Genomic DNA, 22,824 nt, shown 5'->3' on the forward strand with positions numbered 1-22,824 from the left:
GCTCATGGAGCTACCTGTGGAAGCCTATTCCTCTGAGAAACATGGAAATCAAGCACTTGCTGTTTCTTTTGATACTCTTAATTAGTAGGGCAAAGAAATCAGGGAAACGGGCTGAAATCTGGTACCTAGAAGTCCCTATGCATCTTTCTATCACACTTTAAAGTGGTTCCAAAAACTTAGTAATGGCTTCTTCACTTCTGCCTCCCAAATCTCATGCCAAGTTAGGCCACTGGTGAATTAGAACACAGAATCATAAAGGGAAGGGATTCTGGGAACTGTAGTTTCCCAGACATTGTTGACATAGCACAATCCAAAGAACCATCTCAAACTCACAATCTTGTGGTCCTAAGTGTCTCTTGGTAAATGGCTACTGTTCAATTCCCAATCATGAGCAAAAACAGTGATGGGCATAAGTTGAAAACAATAACTCACATAATTTCATAATTACAAAAACTGTAAGAAAAACAGAAAAAGGCTCCTCTGGCCAAAAATAAATAAAGATGCTCAATAAGAAAGGTAGAAAATATATGATGGGTGATATCCAGTATCTGCCACACTAAGCCAGAAAGAAAAATCCAACAAATACTAAAGTGTCATTGTTCCAACAACCCCTTAAAGGATAATTTAAAGAAATTAAAACTATTTACATACTGAAAGTACACTTTTAATTGTCTGAGTCCACAAACTAAAGACAAAAGCTTTGTTTACTGAAATGTAAGAAAAAACACTACATGGAAATTTTATGCACTGTAGCTAAGAGTACTTGGAGAGATTTTTTTTTCACATAAATGTTTATTCACAAAAGAACTGGAAATACACTCCCTATGGGTCCAATTTAATGATGAGGTACTCATAAAGGCAAAACCACACTTACAACTTTCGTAAGATTTCTCTCTTGGTGTGAACTTTCTGTAGTACTGTCTCTGAATTCCTTTGCAGGACTTCCCATGTTATATGTGTAGTTGTTTTCTGTAGTGTGTGTTCTCATATGTCTTCTTAAGGATGAGGAACAACTAAAGGCTTTCCCACATTGCTTACACACATAAGGTTTCTCCCCAGTGTGCATTCTCATATGTATTGGTAAAGAGGATGGCCACTTGAAGACTTTCCCGCATTCCTTACACTCATAAGGTTTCTCTGCAGTGTGTGTTCTCACATGCTGTTGCAAAAGTTCAGGCCAGCTGAAAGCCTTCCCACATTGCTTGCATTCATAGAGTTTCTCAGCAGTGTGCCTTCTCATATGTTTTTGTAAGGATATGTGACAATAGAAAGCTTTCCCACACAGTTTGCATTCATACGGTTTCTCTCCAGGATGTATTCTCACGTGTTCTCGAATGCAAGCAGGCAAATTGAAGGTTTTTCTACATTGTTTACATTCATATGGCTTCTCTTTAGTGTGTGTTCTTGTATGTTTTCGTAAGGATATGGGCCAGTTGAACGTTTTTCCACATTGAGTGCATTCATAAGGTTTCTCTCCAGTATGCACTCTCATATGTCCGCGGAAGGATGAGGGATGGCTGAACGCTTTCCCACACTGGTCACATTCATAGGGTTTCTCTCCACCGTGAGTCCTTTCATGTCTGCGGAATGACTGGGGGTAAATAAAGGTTTTCCCACACTGCTTGCACTCATAGGGTTTCTCTCCGGTGTGAATCCTTTCATGTCTTCTAAAGGACTGGAGATAAATGAAGGTTTTCCCACACTGTTTACATTCATAGGGTTTCTCTCCAGTGTGTGCTATCATGTGTCTTCGAAAAGCTGAGAAGTAACTGAAGGCTTCTCCACATTCCTTACATTTATGTGGTGTCTCTCCAGTGTGTGATATCATGTGTCTTCGGAAAGTTGAGGAATAGCTGAAGACTTCCCCACATTCCTGACATTTATAGGGCTTCTCTCCAGTGTGTGTTATCATGTGTCTTCGAAAAGTTGAGGAATAGCTGAAGGCCTTCCCACATTCCTTACATTTATAGGGCTTCTCTCCAGTGTGCGTTCTCACATGACTAGTAAGACTTGAAACATCAATGAAGGCTTTCCCACATTGCTGACATTCATAGTTTTTCTTTGCAGTATGAATCCTTATATGCCGATTGAGGGAAGAAGTACGAGGAAAGGTCTTTCCACATAACTTACATTCGTAGGGCCTCTCCTCTTTGTGGGTTCTCATATGCATTCTTAGGTGTGAACAGTAACTATTGACCTGCCCACATTCCTGACATTGATATGGGTTGCGTCCAGTGTGGATGGCAACGTGACTCCTGAGGGATGAGTGATGCATGGGGACTTTTGCATATGTACTGCACTCATACTGTTTTACTTCAGGAAGACTTTTCTGGTACAGATTAAGATTTGAAATCTCACTTAAGCTTTCCCCACACTGATCATTACTTTCACAGAGTCTCTCCACCACATGATTTCTGTTAAAAAATGAGAAACATGTTATAATAGTTTAATAATGACTTCTTAATATTTATTAACATTAGAATTACATTTTCACCGATTTCAGACAATGTATTGGTTTTCTATCCTGCTTGTTTTAAAGTGGAATGAACTGAATGGATTGACCACAGCCATTATGAAAACAGTGTTTCTTAAACATAAGACTTTTCTCCTAATTCTTTCCTACTGTTTCTAACACTCAACATCTGTGTCACATTTTAATTTTTTTTTTTAAGAGAGAGAGGGAATAGGAGGGCGAAAGAGAGGGAGAAAAACATCCATGTGAAAGAGAAACATCGATTGGCTGCTGCTTGTATACACCCTGATGAGGAACGAAACCCCAAGCCAGCCATGTGCCCTGACTGGGAATCGAATCAACAACCTTTTGCTTTGGTGGACAATGCCCAACCAACTGAGCTACACTGGTCAGGGCCTATGTCACATTTAAGGAATATGGTGTGTGTGTGGTGAAAATCTGAATAAACAAATTTGAGCAAGGCGTATGTGGGCTTTGGTTTGTTTGCTTTTTGAATTTCATGACATACTACTGTTATGCAAAACTCACCTCGGGTATCTCCTCTGGTTTGTGTGCTGATCTTCAACACTAAGTTCTTCACAAATTTTTCCTAAGATGGAGACCCAAGAATTTCTGGTGAACTTAGCTATTTTATCTTCCTTGGATAGTTTATTCTCATAAATATCCTGCTGAAAAACTGACCTATTGGCCTTAAATTGAGTCTCATCATCTGAAAACAGAAAGGGAACAAATCTTACAAGAATAAAGGTATCTGTTAGCCAAAAAAGACACCGAGGAGTTAGCTGTGTCAGGACTTTATCAATAACAAGTACAAGGGGCCAAAATGGTAAGCAGTTTAATAAACACTACAATTCTCACAAAGCTACAAAAACAAAAACTTCACTGGGCCCCCTAATAACCCATGAAATCTATATCCACTGATGACACCTTTTTACACAAAAGAAAAACTCAGTTAATATATAGATTCTCATTCTCATGGAGGAACTATTAGATTCTATCTCTATGACAGTAATGACAATGTCTTATTAATTAATGTATTCCCTTTCCATGTCCCATATCTGGGAACAGTCTTGACATGCAAGAAATGCATCTTCTCTAAGCTGAAAAGGAACTAAGCGAAGAAATAATGTCACTCTTACCCACTGAGGCCAGGTTCCTGAGGGTCTCCAGCATCACATCTCTGTAGAGCTCCCTCTGAGCAGCATCCAGCAGAGCCCACTCCTCCAGGGTGAAGTCCACAGCCACATCCTCAAAGACCACTGAGTTCTGAAACATCCCATATATGTGCAGGAGGATGGGTGAGACTCACAGCAGTGAGCCACTGGGCTCAACTCACAGGCAGTTCAAACAAGATTCTGTGGTCACCTAACATCTGGTCTATGGTGACATCATCAGAACCTCTTAGCCATGTCCACCCTCACGTCCTCATAGATTTAAAGCACCACTAACACAATGAACTTACCTCTACATTTTTACTGTGACCACATCACGACAATTCTCTAAGCAGAGGATTCGGACCACATTAGAGAAAGTAAATAAACGCTATGCAAATTAAACAGATATTTCCACTTTATGCCCCACCAATCCCTTGAGACATGAACAACTTCAGCTCCTTCCCTACTGTATACCACATCACTCCCTGCTACATGGAGCCTAAAATCAAACCTGGATGAGAGTTTTTTAAAAGTTTTGTTTTTAGCTCTGACCAGTATGGCTCAGTTGGTTGGGCGCTGACCTGTAAAGCAAAAGGTCATCAGTTTGATTTCTGGTCAGCGTACATGCCTGGGTTGCAGGTTTGGTCCCATGGATACAAGGGGCAACCAATCAATGTTTCTCTCCCTTTCTTTCTCCCTTCCTTCCCCTTTCTCTAAAAATAAATAAAATCTTTTAAATTTTTAAAATAATTTATTTTACAATTACAGCTGACATACAATAGCTTCAGGTGTACAACATAATGACTAGACATTTATATAATTTATGAAGTCACCCTGATAAGTACCCACCTGATTGCATACATAGTTATTACAATACTATTGACTATATTTCCTATGCTGTACTTTACATCCCAGTGACTATTTTGTAACTATCAATTTGTGCTTCTTAACCTCTTCCTGTTCTCACCTAGGCTCCCCAACTTTTTTCCCATCTGGCAACTATCAGTTTGTTCTCTGTGTCTATGAGTCAATTTGTTTTGTTTCTTTATTTGTTTTATTTTTTTTAATATTCCATATATACATGAAATCATCTGGTATTTGTCTTTCTATTTCTGACTTACTTCACTCAGCCATAATACCCTCTAGGTCCATCTATGTGGTCACAAATGGTAAGATTTCATTCTTTTTTATAGTTGATTAATATTCAATTGTATATATGCGTATGTAACATCTTTTCCCATTTATCTATCACTGGACACTTAAATTGCTTCTATATGTTGGCTAATGCAAACAATGCTACAATGAACACAGGGGTGCATGTGACTTTTTGAATTAGTGTTTTATCAAAAGAGTACTCTTGCTGACTTTGAGGACAAGGTTAAGAGTCCCTTTTTGCCAAAGAGTTAACTAAAGGCAAAAAACATCCAATATTAAATCCGCCCTTAACTAAAAACACACACAAAAGATTCGCCAGTGCCTTCCTACAAAGGAAACACTTCACCTCAACTTCCAGGAGAAAGTGGATCCCCCACAAATCATCCTGAAGGCTGCACTGTCAGTGCCTCTCATTTCCTACCCTTCCCCCATTGGGTCATTGGGTCCACAGGCATGTCAGGCTAGTCCCTAAGCACATGCACCACTGAGCTGCCCACTTCCTTTAAGCCCTGTTTTGTTGTGTGTGTGTTTTTTTTTAAAGAAAATCAACCCACTGATATCCACTAGCAGAGGACAGAGAAAATACTCTCAGTCAATTCTGCTGCTAGAACTTACCTGTTCAAAAGCATAATAGCATATTAGGACTATTCCTGTTGTTGGTACAGGGAATGATAAAAGGGCCCAAAGTCAGCTGAATTGATGTGAGGACAGCTATCTGTAGTATTTCCTCCAATAAAGTCCCCTTACCCACTGCACAGAAGAAGAGTGGACACCTCAGGCCTGAACTTTTTATCTTTAGAAACAACTGAGGCATGGCTGGCCCTGACTGGTGTCTGGGACCTTGAACTTGAGAGGTACCGCACCACCTGAATTGGTATTCCTCACGCTGTCTAAACTGACTGTGCAGACAACAGCACTGATGCTGAACACCTACTTGCCTTCCGGGAGCCTGGTGTTTGGAGGCAAGCTAGGCATGTGATGCTCACATTTCCAGCTGTCAGTAAAAATCCTGGGCACTACGTCTCTAACAAGCCTCCCTGGTAAACATTTCCCATGTTGTTACAACTCATTCCTGCGTGCGCTCTGTCTGACTCCACTAGGAAAGGACTCAACAGCTTGTCCCTGCTTTCCCACAGCTTTCTCCCCCTGTGCCTTTTCCCTTCGCTGATGTGCCCATGTCCTCTTGTTGTAACAAATCATGGTCATGAGTACCACTATATGCTGAGTTGGGAGAGTCCTCCTAGCAGGGCCTCGGGTGGTCTTTGAGGCACTAGAAGTAGGTTTGCTGGAAAACCCTGACCCACTGACATGTGGCGAAAACACCGCCTGGGAAGAGGAAAGATGAAGAGGGAGGGGATGGTATTCTGGTGGCTATGGAGCTGTCTGTGGTTTGAAAGGGCAGCTTAGCTGCTGTCTGGTGGGAGGTCAAGTTGACAGACGTAAAAATGACAGATCTGACTCCAGGAAGGCTGGCTCACTGGATGGATGGGCTGCTTCTCACCCTGTGAGATATGTGATTGGAAAAAAGAAAAAAGACAAAACAAAAACAAAAAACAAAAACAAAGGCAGCCCTAGTGTGGCGTTTTGAGTTTTGTTCTCTCCTCCAACAAGAGAAAAAAGAACACCTGAGTTCCCAAAGGTGAGCTTTGGATGGGCAAAAAGTGCTAAGTTTGCATGCAATGGGAGAAAAAAAAAGTTCAGTCAGTTCCCAGGGCTGGAGCAAAACTTTAGACAAACCAAGGAGAAAGGGCAGGGAACTCAGCCATCTGGGGCTGCAGTACCCTCTTGACCCACCCTGGCATTCTGGCCAGGACCTTCTCCGGCAGCCATGATTTCATCCCTGTAAATGCCGGATTTATGACTAGGGCCTTGTTATGGGTTGCACTGTGTCCCCACACAAAAGATATGATTAAATACTAACCCCTGGCACTTAACAATGGGATTTTACTTGGAAAGAGGTTCTCTGCAGTTGTAATGAAGTTACAATGAGGTCTTTACAATGAGCCCAAATCCAGTATGACTGGTGTCCTTATCAGAGGAGGAAAATGCCACGTGAGGACGGAGAAGCACAGGGAAAACGGCCATGTGAATACGGACACAGAGACTGGAACTGTGCTTCCACACAGCAAAGGATGCCCAAGGCTGCCGGAAGCTGGGGCAGACAGGGAATGTTCCCAGAAGCCTAGAGGGTTTTGAGGGAGCACAATCCTGTCAATGCCTTGATTTCGGACTTCCAGCCCCCAGAACTGTGAAAGAACAACACTTTAAGCCCCCCCCACACTGTGGTCACTTGTTATGGCAGCCCTGGGAAACTTATACAGGGTACGAGTGAATTTGCAATGAAAATGAAACGGGAGGAGATTTTTACTTAAAATGATTTTGATTCATCATTCCTGCATCTGCATGTGTGACAAAAACTGATGCAAATGGTATATTCATATAATTCTATCAATGCCAGTGGGATCGTCCCAATGCATACAAAGAAAAAGATGTCACTGAGACACAACATCCTTGCTTTTTAAAAGCCACTGGTGCATTGGGTGGGAATTTAAACTCTAAGTATTAGAAACAAGATTATGTCTCCATAACCAATGACTTTTTACTATGGTTTTTACGTAGGTTCAAAAAAGGAGGAAACAAAACGAAGAAACAGGCAATCTCTAAAATGGGAAGTAGATTTTTGGAATTTTAAGAAGAAGTTTCCAATTTGCTAAAGAGTATCTTACGGGGGAAACAAGAGGAAAGATGAGGCTGTGCAGTTCTTAAGACAAGGATAAGGCTAGTCATGTCCACATTTCATGACAAAGTCTTATACTTTACTTGCAATCCAATAAAGAATTTCAACAAGAAGAAAAATAAGATGTCATCTATGAAGACTCTACAAACACTATACTAGAGAATATACACAAGAATCCAGATCAGGAGTCTGAGGGACCACTTTCTGAAGAATTCCTACCAAGACCCTCTTTAGATGATGAAAACCAAGATGTTGGTCTTTGGCAGACACCACCCCCACAAGGAGGTCTCCTCACCACCATCCTCCCCAACAAGGAGGCAGATGGCCAAGACCTCTCTCCATGGCCAACCAGCCAAGTAATCTGGAGGGCAGTGGCAGAAAATGGATATGAAAATGACAGCCCTTCAGAAAGCCATGACATTAGAACAATTCAGTCTATCTTCAATATACCAATAAAATTATCAACACCCCCCCCCAAAAAAAGAGTTCTTATGGAGATCTATTTCTGATGACCTGCAGAGGATGACAACTGTCCAGCAGTGAGTCAGTCTGTATTCAAAGAAAGACAAAACAAAAAAGACTGCCCTGGTTGGTGTGGCTCAGTGGACTGAGTGCAGGCCTGTGGGCCAACAGGTTGCCAGTTCAATTCCCAGTCAGGGCACATGTCTGGATTGTGGGACAGGTCTCTGGTTGGGGATGTGCAAGAGGTGACCAACGGATGTTTCTCACATGGATGTCTCTCTCCCTCTCTCCCATCCCCTCTCTGAAAATAAATTATTAAAACAAACAAACAAACAAACAGTCTTAGGATAGTCTCATCTGCTGCTTGCTCTTGGACCCAGTTGTCTGCCCCTGCAGTATCTCAGCTTTGCTACTAAGAAGAAAAGGCCCTAGTGTTTGGTGGCATTCTGAATTCACATAGCTCGCATATATACTTCCTGCAGTTGACTGTGAGCTAAAACCCGACAGTGTCCACGATGGGCTGTTTCAGCCCCAGTACACACTGCACTGGCCTAAAAGCAGAAATAAGCTCTATGAAAAGGACTTCGACTCTGGGAATGTGGAAGATGTAGAACAGCTCTCTGTGAAGCCCTAAACTGTGAAAACCCCACAGATGCCAGTGGGTCTGGTGGGGTCACCTACAGTTGTCCATGACCAAGACCTTGTTCTCCAATGGGACCATCTAGAACCAAGCCATCCTTTCACAACTGGGTGCTTCCACGCTGACAGATCATCTCCAGGTGTCCGACTGGTGAGGCAAATGAACTGGCTTCATGGATAAACAAAACTGTCTGAAGCTGACCACCTCAGGCAACCCCTCTAAAGCAAGGACTGGACTGAATTATTAGGTCTGCACTGAACTCAGGCTACAGTGGGGGCGCTGGGGACCTGGCTGCCTAATGCATCCTGCTTGGGGTGCCCTAACTACTGTACACTCTGTGCTTCTGGGGGACCAAGGGTGCCCTCTAGGACTGTACTTCTCAGATGTGTGTCCTACCAGGACACCGTCTTATCTGTGGATAAAGCACTCATGTCAGCTCCAACTTACTGGCCAGAGATATGCTGTGCAGGAACTAACACATGGGGCCACGTGAAAACAAACAAGCAAGCAAACAGAATACAGATAGTTGAGGAAGATCCCCCTCCCCACCCCCCCACCCCCCACACACACTTTACTGGCTTTCTAAGAGCTTAATAGTGAATGGAATTTACTTGAACTAAGTCCAGGACCCCTAAAGAGCATAACCAAAATCCATGCTTCAGTTGGGTCTCATCCCACTGCCCAGGGTCCTACTAATAATTTTGCTGTAAAAATGCCTTGTCCAAGGACGAAGGGAACGGACTGTGCAGAAGTGGTAGCTGAGGAGGCCTGAGGGTCCTTATCCTCAGAATGCCCAGCTTTCAAGGTGGCCCTTGACAGGCATATGGGAACTCGGATGTGGAGAGTTTCCAGCACCATGATACAAGTAGCTCCCCCTTTTTATGCAAACAATAGGGCTTCTGCCAAAGAACTGCTCCAGGAAGGATCTACCGTTTGCATCAGGCCAAGAAGGAGGTGTCTACATGACCAGCCCCCAATAAAAACTCTGTAACTGAGTCTCACATTAGCTGCCCTGCCTGATAGGCATTTCAAATGTGTTGTCACACTTGGCTGCTTTGTGCGGTCACTAGAGGGGACCTTGTACCTATTCTTAGTACAATGCCTCAGGCACCTTTCTTCTCAGCTGACTGCTTCACTCTGGCACTCCAGTAAATCACATCATGAGCATGACTGCAGGCTGAATCCTAGAGTCCTCCTAGACCTCATGAATTGAATTAGTGCCCTTATAATGGAGGCCCCAGAGAGCTCCCTGGAGCCTTCCACCATGTGAGGGCACACTGAAAAGGAAGCCATCTATGAACCAAGAAGCCGGCCTACACCAGACACCAAATCTGTCAGCACCTTGACCTTGGACTTCTCAGCCTCCACAACTGTGACAAATACATGTTTGCTGTATATAAGCCCCCCAGTCTGTGATATTTTTGTTATAGCAGCCCCGGCTGACTAAGATAGGAACTCCCAAACACACCCAACTTGAAACCATCAAATACTTTAATATTCCACAACATTCATTTTTAAAAATTATACCACTGAGCACCCATTCCATGCAAAAATCTTTACAAAGAGATTTATACACATACATTAGCTCATACAGTCTGTAAAGCAGACAGGATTAAAATTGGTTCACAGTAGAGGAAACACAGAACAGTCCATGAATAACATCGCACAAGCTCGGGCCACTTGCACATCTTTCACATATACCTTACTTACAGCTGTTTTGTTATTGTAACTATTATTTCCCAGTGTGATAAGGAGATAGGCTAGATTTTGCCCCAGCACTACAGAGATGAGCCAACAGAAGCATCCTATTCCATGCTTACATCCTTTTGCTCCTTTGCTCGCACAGCCGTGTATCTCATAAAAGACTGCTGTGAAGCTCTCACCTCTGGCTCTTTCATTTAGTAAAACTGATTTAGGTTACAGTGACATGAGTCCTAGTACTTGAAGGCACTAGGGATAGAGCACTGAACAAAAAAAGTCTGAACCTTGTGGACCTTAAATTCTTTTGGAGGAAAACAATAAATGAACAAACCAAATATAAGTACTAAGGAAAATGTGGCACAGTGAGGGGATCAGGAGGGAGATATATATCATTATACGTGTATTTGTGTAAATGTCAATATTGGTATAGATAAATATGAATGACTGGTTGCAAGGCAGAGGAAAAGAACATTAAAATAACCCTTTTAAATAACACTCTAAATTGATACTTAAATAGCTTAAAAATATATATGTACATTACATATACATATTACACATATATATGTATCTTCATATGATTCAATATATTGGTTACATACACCAGAGTGAGGAGGCCTATCAATGGGGCTCCTTTCAAGTGGGGTATCTGGTGTGAAAGCTTGTTCTACCTTTAGGGCTGAATTTATTTCACAGATTATTATTTTTTAATATTTTTGTTAATTGTACACATGCCATATGCATTTTCCTACACTGCTATTATATTATACAAGAGAAAACTCTAAAATCAATTTATATAACTTGCCTGTAATCATCTTAGGAGTTGCTAAAAACTATTTTATAATATTCAACAGTCATACATCTTACCACTGGAGAACAGATGGTGATGTAACCTAATAAAGGAAAACTGATAACAGGATGTCCACAAAATAACAAATAACATTTAACGGTATGATATTGTTTTCTCCAAAACAATTAGGGACAAACCGAATATGCTCAGGACCTCTCTTCTGGTCAACATTATACTAGAGTCAATCCAGACTCAGCAGAAAACAAATGCACAAGAACTAAAAAAGAAAAAAGCCTTGTCTCTATGCCTACCTGTTAGTTGTATGTGTTGGACACCAACAGAACAACAACAACAAAAATAATCACAGAATAAGATTTTTAACAAGAATCCAGGATAAAAATTCAATACAAAAATACAGTTCATTACCATTTTAATTAACAGCAAGTTGGAAAATTCACTTTAAAATGCCAACACATACTATGGTAAAAAAACAAATTTAATTAGTACTAAACAAGTCTAAAGAAAGCTATAAAAAGAACCAAATGGAAAAACTAAAACAGTAAAAAAAAAAAAAGTAAAATTAAATAAAAGGAAAGAAAAAGCACATGTTCTTAAAAAGAATTCAGTTTTACCAAGATATCAACTCTTCCAAAAAGAGATCTAAAATTTTCATAAAATTCCAATAAATCTCCAAATCAGATTTTTTTTTTTAGGACTTGAAAAATACTAATTTTACAAAGCTAACAGGAAGAACACATATCCAAAAAGAGCCAAGTGTTCTGAAGAACAAGGCAGGAGCTCACCTATCACAAAGCAAGGATTTTAAAGCCATAGTAGTCGTGATAGAATTAGCAGAGGCATGGACAACTAAATCCAAGGAAAGGAACATCTTGAAGTGGGACCTTGTCTATTAATTCACAACAGGGCAGCCGTTGCAGAGCAGTGGCAGAAATGACAAATATATGAGACAGTGACAAAAAGTTATCTAAATAATAAAAATGCTTTACTCCCACCTCTTCCATAGATAGTATCAATTTACTGTGGGTTAAAGCAAGGTGTGTAAGTAATAGCAACAGTTTTCCCTACTGTCACAAAATCTCCACCCGGCAAAGGAAAAGAGCTATTTTGGTCAAGTCTTTATAATTCACCAGTTCACCTACCACACTTTGCAGAAATGTATTCATTTCTCTGCTGCCGTATCAGGAGGTTTTCTTTTTTGCTCTGACATTCTTTTCCCCAGTAGAAATTTCAAAGCTAAACCCTGTAATTCCATTGCTTATCACCCAAAGGAACAGACCTGAGAAACGTACTACACACCGGAGGGAATTTGAAAAGAAGGTTTAACAAACGGAAGGAAAGACACTACCTCCTCCCCCCGCCCCCGAAATTAACCTCTTAGAAAATATTTTAACTTTTCTGCTCTATTAATTAAAAGTATTTAAATATTTGCTGAAAAACTAAGGCTCCAACAAGTGAATACATCTTTTAAAGGTGACAAACCCATGGAGGGACAGTGCTGAAGTGGAACACAACCATGGACGACTCAGACTCAAGGGTCCAATGGAGACTTCCGACCACGTGGGAGACCCCTCCCCCACTGTACACAGAGGGGCTTCCTGAACAAAGGACACTGGCTGGTGTCCCGCTGTGAGTCTGGAATGCAGGTGGCTTTGCAGGTGACTGATCCACCTCATTGGGTGGCCTTGCCTCGTCATCTGCGTTAGTTTCTTTCCCTTCAGGAACCCGAATTTTTTCCATCTTTTCTCCTCAATACCAGGATCCGGTCAGCTGACCACCGTGTCCCTCCAGGAAATAACAACTGAGGTCGCAGTCAGTTGACTGAGCACCTACCTAGAGATCTGTCCCAGTGGAGGCCCAATGGAGGCCCCCAGCTAGGTCTCCCAGATTTCCCGCCCACCCCGCAGACTGTCCTCTAGGAGGAGACGACCAGGGACTGATATTCGCCCCCGACCTCCGCCCCCCCCCCCCCGTGGATGTAGCTGTGCGCATCTGAGTCGCGCCCATGCAGCGGACCTGAGACTCAGCATCCAGAGCAGGGGCCAGACAGGACGCCAGGGCTCCACCCCGGGGCCAAAGGAGAAGACTAGGGTCGAAACGACGGGGGGGGGGGGGGGGGGCGCACTGGGGGCCGCGGAGAGATCCGGTCCACGGCCGCTTCCGGCGAATTTTGGCCGGTTCAAACCAGCCCCTCCGAGTCTCGGCCGGGCCCTGCACACTCACCATCTCCCGGCTCTCAAGGAGTCCTCCCACGGCTCAGGAACGTGAGACCTACAGGTTCAAGACACCTGGGGCTGCGCGGGCCAGGTGCGTACCAACGCCGCGATCAGCCGAGAGCAACGTCCACTCCTTTCCACCGAATCCCTGATTGGACATTGTTCGGAATCTGGAATCCTGATTGGACGGTGTTTTCGGGCACGTCGACGTCTAGGATTCCTGATTGGGCAGTTTCCAGAGGCCAGCCCTCTAACACCTCTGATTGGACAGTTTCCCGTGTCCCTCCCTGTGTCCCTGATAGCTCTCCGCGCACCTCCCCGAATCCCTCAGAGGACAACCCTCTAACCCGCCCCCTGCATCCTGAGTGACAGGGCGTCGGGACACTCTTGGCCGAACATTATCCAGGATCTTTCTCGGATCACGGCTCGGAGGACAACCTGCTCTCTGCCTGGCGTACTGACATCTACCCGCAGTTGAGCAACCCCATCTGAGTCCGCCCTCTGGACCAGGAAGTTGTGACTCAGTTTCCTCGCGGAGCGCCCTCTGTCCGTACCCTGGACAGAACAGGACAGCCTTGTGATCTGCGGTCAGCCCAGGGCGAAGCACTGTTGATCTGTGTGCCCTTTGTTTAAAAACACTCAACAGTGAAGTCTTCGTGTGCACTGTAGGGTCCCTCTTGGTTTTGACGTGTGACATTTGTCAACAGGAATAGGACCTCTGCCCCATTCCCTCACAATGAGGTTTGGGGTCAGCACTCGGAGGCCCCTGTTCCTTTGGCCCCAAAGTGGGAAGTGGGACCCTAAAGCCCCAGCCTGTACACAGGGCTCATCTCAGCACAGTAATAGGTGAGATGGTAGAATTCTTAGTGTGCGTATACTGCAAGGAAATGTATGTTAGGTTTTCAGTGTCTCCCCAGAGAATTCTGAAAATGAAAAGGCTCTGATACTGCACAACAGTATGGATGAACCTAATACCACTAAATTGTACACTTAAAAATGGTTAAGATGGTAAACTATATTAGGTGTATTTTACCACAATTTTTTTAAAAGTTTTACTTTTTAAAAGACTATGATATCCCTAAGGCAATCGAATTCCTATTTTAACTGATATAAAACAACAACAACAAAAAAGCTTATATACATTTGGGATAGACCCGAAAACTCTTAGTACACTTAATAGATGGAGGCTAATGCATTTAATATGCCCGCTCCTGTTAGAAAACATCCTCTCCTTTGAGACTAAGTGGTCATCCAAACTCTGGTATCACTTGCCATTTTATTTACAAAAAAAAAGTTATATTAAAAAATCTTTTAAAGATTTTATTTATTTTTAGAAAGGAGAAAGGAGAGAGAAAGAGGGAGAGAAACATCAATGTGTGATTGCCTCTCACATGTCCCCTGCTGGGGACCTAGGCTGCACCCAAGCTTGTGCCCTACACTGGGAATTCAACCTGGGACCCTTTGCTTTGCAGGCCAGAGCTCAACTCACTGACCCACACCAAGTAGGCATATGTTTTAAAATTTTTTATTTGATTTTAGAGAGGGACAGAGAGAGAGAGAGAGACATTGATTTGTTGTTCCACCCATTCATGCACTCACAGATTTATTCCTACATGTTCCCTGACTTCGGATTGAACCCTCCCAACCCATAACTCGTGTGCAAGAGGACAACACTCCAACCAACTGAACTACTGGCCAGGGCACAGAAAGAATTTTAAAAATTTCTCTTTTATGATTTCCAGAAGGTTTGATATGATTTGGTTAAAATTAGTATTCAGGGGATTAACATGTTAAAAAGCTTAGAGTTAAAAATAAACCACTCATTGGATTTATAAACTATTAAAAAATAAAATATGATTGTATGTAATTTTTTTGTTTACTAGGCGTTACTAATTATTGCCAAGTTTCAACAAATCAGCATGAAGTTTATTAGAAGCTGGCCTTCAGATTGGGTCCTGATGCAGACTTTTAGTACTCCTGTCTGCTTGCCATCACATGTTCAGAGATCTATCCTGGGAGCATCACCCTTAAAGAGTGCGTCATGTCATTTATTAAGGTGAAAAAATGAGGCTGGTCTCTGAATTCATTGCCACAAGAGAAGAGAGAAGAGAGAGCAATCTGAGGAGAAAGAAATGTGCTTAGAGATATTTGGACTATGCTGGAATGTTATTCCTGTATAGAAAAAACAAAGCCAGTTTCAAACATGCAAGGAGTGAGAGGGCCAGGAAAGAACAAACCCCTCCACCCTCCCTCCAACCTCTCCCTTTAGCAGGACCTAATGGGAAGCTACTGGCAACGCAGAAACGTGTTTTGCAGCATTTCTACCCCATGTCACAAAGCAAAGTATGAAAGGTTATATGGCCAACAGAACAGCAGTCCCCTACAGGTGTGTACGTCCTAATCACTGGAACCTGTCACCTCCAATAGTAAAAGGGACTTTGCAATGGATTGGGTTAAGAATCCTGATATGGGGATGACCCTGGGTTCCCTGGAGGACCCAATATCATCACAAGGGGCCTCATAAGAGAGAAACAGGAGGGTCAAAGTCAGAGATGGGAGAGGCTGCACTGCTGGCTGTGACGATGGAGGAAGGGGCCATGGGCCAGGGATGCAGCACCTCTAGAGGCTGGAAAAGGCTGAAAAAGGCTGAAAATGATTCTCCCCTGGATCCTCCAAAATAAATGTAGCCCTACCCAAACCTTGATTTTAGGCTCTAACCTCCAAAATTGTTATATGAATAAATTGGTTGTTTTAAGTCACTAAAAGTGTAGTAATTTGTTAACAGTGATAACAGGAAATTCATACAGTGGGTCTGAAGCAAAGAAACAAGTGCTTAATGAGTGGCACAAATAACTCCTATTCCCAGTCTCATCTTTTCATGTGACTGTGAACTGTGAACGTCCCTTATGCTCTTTCAGAATGACTGCTCTGACCACAACACACCTTGGAATGATCTCTTTTTCAGAGAACAACACTTTTGTGTTTTGGTGTCTGAAATATAGCACGTACTGTACTTTTTTCTTTTTTTAATATAGCACTTTTTGAATAGGTGATATTCTGAAATGTTATGCAAAACCATAAGTATCCTTTTGCAAAAACATTAACAGAGTTGATTTTTGCATTCCTCACAAAGGCATATGTTAATGATAATCACAACACAGTGAGAAGGGAGGGGGACACTTAAACTATTATAAAACTTTTTTAAAAAGATTTTATTTATTGTTAGAGAGGGGCAGGGAGAGAGAAAGAGATGGAGAGAAACATCAATGTGTGATTGCCTCTCACGCGCCCCCTACTGGGAACCTGGCCTGCAACCCAGGCGTGTGCCCTAACTATGAATCGAACTGGTGACCCTTGGGCTTGCAGGCCAGTGCTCAATCCACTGAGCTACACCAGCCAGGGCAAAAACTTTTCAGTCATACAAAATATGCAGGGAATAACACTTTGAATACTCATGTATCTATTGCTAAGCTGGATGAAATCCTATCAATTTACTGTACTCTGTCAGATTTCTTGAAGGAAAAAAAAATGATAGAGTTGAAATGCCCTGTGTATCATCTCCAGGATCCTATCTCTCCCTCTCCATCTGCTCCCAGGGGAAACCATATTCACAAACGTGATGTTTATTACTGCAACCCTGTACGTATGGATCCAGAAACTATATATAACATTACTTTCCCTATATTCAAATTTTATAAATATGCTATTATCCTATACATACTCCATAATTTGACTTTCTTATCCTTCAAAAACTGCTTAATGTTAATAAATCACAATATGTAAGTTTAATGTAGTGTTATTTAATGTATTTTAATAAAATAAAATGCCAAAAGACATTAAAGCAGACAATACACCCTCCAAATTGTCAGAAAATAAATATATTACTCCAATACAGATAACACAGTATAAAATAAAGAGAAAAGGAAACTTGACATAAGAATAAGAAAAATGACATAAAATATGAATTAAATGAATTCATATTTTAGAATTCAGAATTAAAGCCAACAATATTTATTACAGCAAGAACTGGCATAAATGTACCTATTAAAAAAGAAAATTATCCAAAAACAAAATCCATCTATATACTAAAAAGAGAGATACAGGGAATTCGAAAAGTTGAAATTCAAAAGAGATAAAAAATGTTATAAAAAATAAACAGGTTAATTTTGTTTAAAAGGCAGAGGTGCTGCTATTACTTAAAAAAAAAATCACTTCAAAACAAAAAAGGGTATAATTCACAATGAAGACCTGTCATGAATTATTTACTACAAATAAAATATAAAACAAAAACAAATTTCAAAACAACAAAAATGACAGAAAATACTGAGGGAAATTAAGCACAGTAGCAATAGAAAACTGTAACTTAATTCTCTTGAACTAATTATCTTTGAATCAACAATCCAAAGACAATTAAGGACAATCAATGTTTCTCAACTGTAACTGAAAGAGAAGGAATATCAGGGGAAGAACATGGTGTGCATGTTAAAAATGCATATTACTGGGCTCCAACTCTCGCTTATTAAATCTGAACCACCTGACATGAAATTTAAGAGCCATTGTTTAATAAGATTGATTTAATAGACATGGCAGATTCCTAATCACAAAAGCAGAGAATACAGCTGCTTCTCAGGACCTACAAAATAATTCTAAAATTTAATCACATAGTAAACCTTAATAAATTTCAAAGGTTCAAAGCAGTAGGCATATTCTCAGACTATAGCATAATAAAAGCAGAAATTTAATAATACTAATAATATAATAAAAGGATGAAGGACATCTATGAAAATCCTAGTTAACATCACACTCTATGTTGAAAATCTGAATGCTTTTCCCTAAGATCAGAAACAAAACAAGGAAATCTGTTTTCACCATTCCCACTCAACATAGTCCTGAAGGAGCAAGCCAGTGCAATAAAACAAGAAAAAGGATTTATTTTTAAAAAGAGGGGAAAGGACATTTAAACACCCAGAAGTTTAAAAAATATATCCTCTCTCAAAATACTTTTGGGTCAGAGAAGTCAAAACTCTAAATTTTTTTAATGATCATAGAACCACATATGAGGAATTTCACCAGAGACCTTAAGTTTAGCTAAACTTAATTCCTTGTTTTGATTGCTCCAATGATTCACAACTCAACTTAAATTCAGACTCTCAGAAAGGCCCTATATGAGGTTGTTCCGTCTCTTATTATCCATTCCAGCAGCATAATGTTTTTATGCTCACAAGACTCTAACAAAATCTGTAATTATTTAATTGCAGCAGTTGCTTTCTTGTTTAACATCCATCCCTGTCCCTCACTCCATCATCAATCTGGTTACAGAACACGCAGGGCTCACTTCAAAATGAAAATTCAGAGGAGACTATTTCAAAGTTATTAGTAATACTGAGATGAATACAGCAGAGTATTAAACCAATCACAGAAACTTTCTGAGAACAGAGTCTTGGGTAGCCACAGAGGTCACATGTCCATGAAGCCATCCTACTTCCTCACCACTGGAATATATGGCTGTCTTACACACAGCCACCTGGCACCACTAAGAATTCAGGTTCTCTATAAATACTACTGGCAGGAGGGAGAGATCACAACTGAAAAAACTGCGCTCATGACAACTCTAGTCAACTATGCCTAAGAATAGGATGAAAGCCATAGATGCTTTCCCCAGAAAGCACATCTATGCCCCAACACATACTTTGCAGCCAGCTCAAGGTTGTTTATGTAGTCCATCAACCTAGTATCATCTACACAGACCCCAGATAAGGGACATCACTTCAGGAAAAAGCAACCATATTTGTGTGATCAGGTTCCACTTAAAGTAAAGGAGACCTGACAGGCAACTTTCCTTTTTAGCTCCAGGGAAAGATGGAAATTTAGATGAAAGTTAGATATCTTCTAAGGGAGAGTTTAAAAAATACAGCTCCCCCCTATCCCTCCTTGCTAATGTGGCATTAGCTTTGTATAGGTTGCTCAGATTCAAAGCCAGATTCCACTAACTTTTATCTGTGTGACTTTAGGTTAAGTTACTTTATTTCTATTTCCCTTCTGTATCATGGGGATTTAAAGAGCTACTATCTCGTGGGTTGTTGAGAAGGTTAAATGAAGAAACACATACAAGTGCTGAAGTGGTACAAGGAATACAGTAAGCACCAATAAATGTGAACAATGGCAATGACAATAATGTGTATCAGCTTTCTTGGTCTCTACTCTGGTAAGTACACCACACAGATGAGACTTTTTCCAGGCCATCAAAGGTCATGCCACCTCTCCCTGTCCCAAGTAATTCTAAACCATATCCCCATCATCGTGGTATCCACAATCCTCCCTAACTGATCAATGAAACTGAATATCCCTTGGTGTTGTTTGATTTTTAATTATTGTCAAAATAATTCCAGCAATAGCAAATGAAATAGCAAAAGGCAAAAAATTACACATAATCACAAAACCCTGAACAGTAAACTGTTCATTTCTGCACACCTCTGTTAAGATTTTGCCCACATATGTACATATTTCAACTTCATAAGATAGAACTACATATACAATTTTGCACCCTATTTTTCACATTGCACCCAAAGCACTTTCTGTCTTAACATACACTCTGCATTACCACAACTGTGTGCAGGACAAGTCAGGATCTCACTAAGTGACCAACAGTGTTGGCATAATAAAGTAAAATATGGAAAGATTATTGAAACAAAAAAATTGACAAAAGGTATTCTGAAACAAAAGTTGAAACAGAATACCTTTTGATTCAACAACACAATGTGATCATTCTTAGCAAAATCCCATTCTGTGTTAGTATTCCCATTTATTGATCCTTTCCAAGAGGGTGGAACTCATTGGACATAGCTCAGTGGCAATTTTCCCCCTTAAAAGGTCCCTCCGAGATCTAGATCTCAGGGCTTTCATTCAAGAATGTGGCATAAGCCTACTTCTTTTCAAGTAGGACATCTGAAGGGCAATGTGTAACCATACTTATTTAGTAGAGTGTTAAAAAAAAAAAAAGAGTATTTTACAGGGCAGCAAGCAAGCTCTAAAATGCAGTAAAGTGGCCACTCTAATAGAAAGTTTTCCCACAGTCAAAGATTTTATAGGTTTTTTAACTAGTGTGAGTTTTCTAGTGTGAGTTTTCTAGTGTGTGCTAAGGGAAGAACACTGGCTGAATGCCTTTCTACATTCGTTACAGCTATATGGTTTCTCTTTAGTGTGAGTTCTCTTGTGCCTAACCAAGGAGGACCTCTAGCTAAAAGCTCTTCCACACTGATTACATTCACAGGGGTTCTCACCAGTGTGAGTTTGCTCATTCTGGTTAAGTAATGAATGATCACTGAAGGCCTTCCCACATTCGTTACATTTGTAGGGCTTCTTGCCATTATGGGTTCACTTGTGCAAGATCAGGTAAGATCTCTTGCAGAAGGATTTTCCACAGTCTTTGCACTTATAGGGTTTCCCCCCTGTGTGAATCCTCTGATGTTGGGAAAGGGATGAAATCCTGTTGAAGGCTTTCTCACAGTCATGGCATGCATGGGCTTCTCTCCAGTATGAGTTCTCAAGTGTCAAGTGAGGGCTGAACTATGTGTAAAGGCCCTCCCACATTTCTGACATTCAGATGGTCTTTCTCCTGTATGAATTATCTGATGTCCACTCAGGGAATGCCCCTGGTTAAATACTTTCCCACAGTGGAAACGTACATAGGGTTTCTTCGCCCTATTAACTTTGTTGTGTATTGTAAGAGCTACATCATGATTAAATGATTTCCCACTTTCTGTATATGTAGACATTTGAGTCCTTTTGTGTTGAGTAAAGGGATGATTTTGGCTGACATCTTTCCCACATTCATTACTTTTACATGGTCTCTGGTCTGTATATCCCATCTGATGATGGTTTAAGAATGGATCAGCTGCCAAACAATATGTAGGTCACAGTAGTGGAAATGCTTTTCTACAGAACCTCGCTGTGATAAAACAAGGTCTGTGCTCAGATTACAGTTTTCCCCGAATTCATGCCAGGCAAGTAGCCTTCTCTCAAGCCAATGTCTTTAACTGGCTTTACGCCACTTGCCTCAAAAACCTCTGGGGGTCTTCATGGTTCTCCTCAAATTGACCACATCCCCAGTCTCCTATGGAGAGCTTTATAATATGCACACCACCAGGTGGTTCTTTCCCCAAAACTATCTTCTTGTAAATTGACTCTTTGATTTTCAGTCCAATCTCCTTATCTGAAAAAAATTGAGGGGGCAAAAAAAAAAAAAAAGAGAGTGAAACTTCTAACTTAAGAATGGTGGGTCAGAAGTACTTCCAACATGTACAAGGCACATGTGGATTCATGTTCAAATATCAGCTTTCAACACAGGGGAAGGACAGGAAAACAAGAGATGGATCAGTAAGCTGGTGTGCTGAGGACAGGATGCAGTGTAGCAAGCCTGGCAATGGTGAAAAATGGAGAAAAATGTAAATGTAGATAGAATTGCTCTACAAAAAAAAGGGGGGGAAATAAAAATGACATACAGAATTATCAAGAAAAGAGAGAAGAGATGTACCTAGAAACACAGGTAGAAGGGCTTCATGAAAGAAATAGGATGGTCTTTTCTCTGCACCCAAGAGGGGTAGAAGGTAGTATGTGGAAGGAAAAGGTTGCCAGAGGACAAACTGAAGGTATCTGAGAAAGTGCCACCAAGGACCTCAGCCTCCTCCTTATACAATTAGGGCCTCTGTGGAGACATCTCTGACCTACAGTCCCCAACATGCTACAACATGGATGTACCTTGAAGACATTATGCTCAGTGAAATAAGCAGAAGGGCAGATACTGTGTGATTCCACTCATAGGAGGTCCCTTGAAGAGTCAAATCCATAGAGACAGGAAGTGGGATGGGGAGGAGTTATCAGGGACTGGGGGAAGGGGAATTAGTATTTAATGCGTACGGGGTTTATGTTTGAGGTGATGAAAAGGTGGAAATAGATAGTGATGATGGTTATATATAACACAACATTGTGGATCAAATCAAGATGGCAGAGGAGTGGGTGGAAATCACATTGACCTCTTCCCAGGACCAACCTGGAATTACAACTAAATTGTGGAGAAATCACCTGGAACAAACAACTGAACAATAGTGACAGAGAAGCCTTGTAACCTCGGGGACAGAAGAATCGGCTTTAGCACAATCTAACTGGTAAGGAGTGTGATAGAGACTCGAGAAGGCAGGTGGGGCACCCATGGGCAGCAGCACCAGAAGGATATTGAAACAGCCAGTTGGATCCCCCTGAGAAGAGCAGGGTCTAAACCATAAGTGGAGATCTCTAACCTACAGCACCAGAGCCCAAAAAGTACACAGAAAACAGCCAGCTGCAAAAAGCAGCAGGGTTGCTCTCTGCTGGAGACAGGCGGCTGGAGACACAAAGAACCGTTTAGAGGGCCAACACATAAATTTTTATTTGCAGCCACTTACACTGGGCTCCAGCAAAGGCAGGGGCAGAGTGGGCTAGAGAC

At 41.4% G+C, this 22,824-nt stretch overlaps 1 protein-coding gene across 1 annotated transcript; it reads right to left on the bottom strand.

Annotated features, from left to right (window-relative positions):
• Positions 1–868: 868 nt before the first annotated feature.
• On the bottom strand, positions 869–13,449 carry LOC129081054 (zinc finger protein 555-like). Its single transcript, XM_054586605.1, is given in 5 exon segments — positions 869–1,009; positions 1,012–2,414; positions 3,002–3,182; positions 3,613–3,739; positions 13,351–13,449. Coding segments are annotated over 5 exon segments (1,773 nt in total). The 5' UTR covers positions 13,354–13,449; the 3' UTR covers positions 869–950.
• Positions 13,450–22,824: the final 9,375 nt, after the last annotated feature.

Source organism: Pteronotus mesoamericanus, unplaced genomic scaffold (genome assembly GCF_021234165.1).
Source record: "Pteronotus mesoamericanus isolate MK-2021 breed Mesoamerican mustached bat unplaced genomic scaffold, CSHL_Meso_final contig_1210, whole genome shotgun sequence".
NCBI lineage: Eukaryota > Metazoa > Chordata > Mammalia > Chiroptera > Mormoopidae > Pteronotus > Pteronotus mesoamericanus.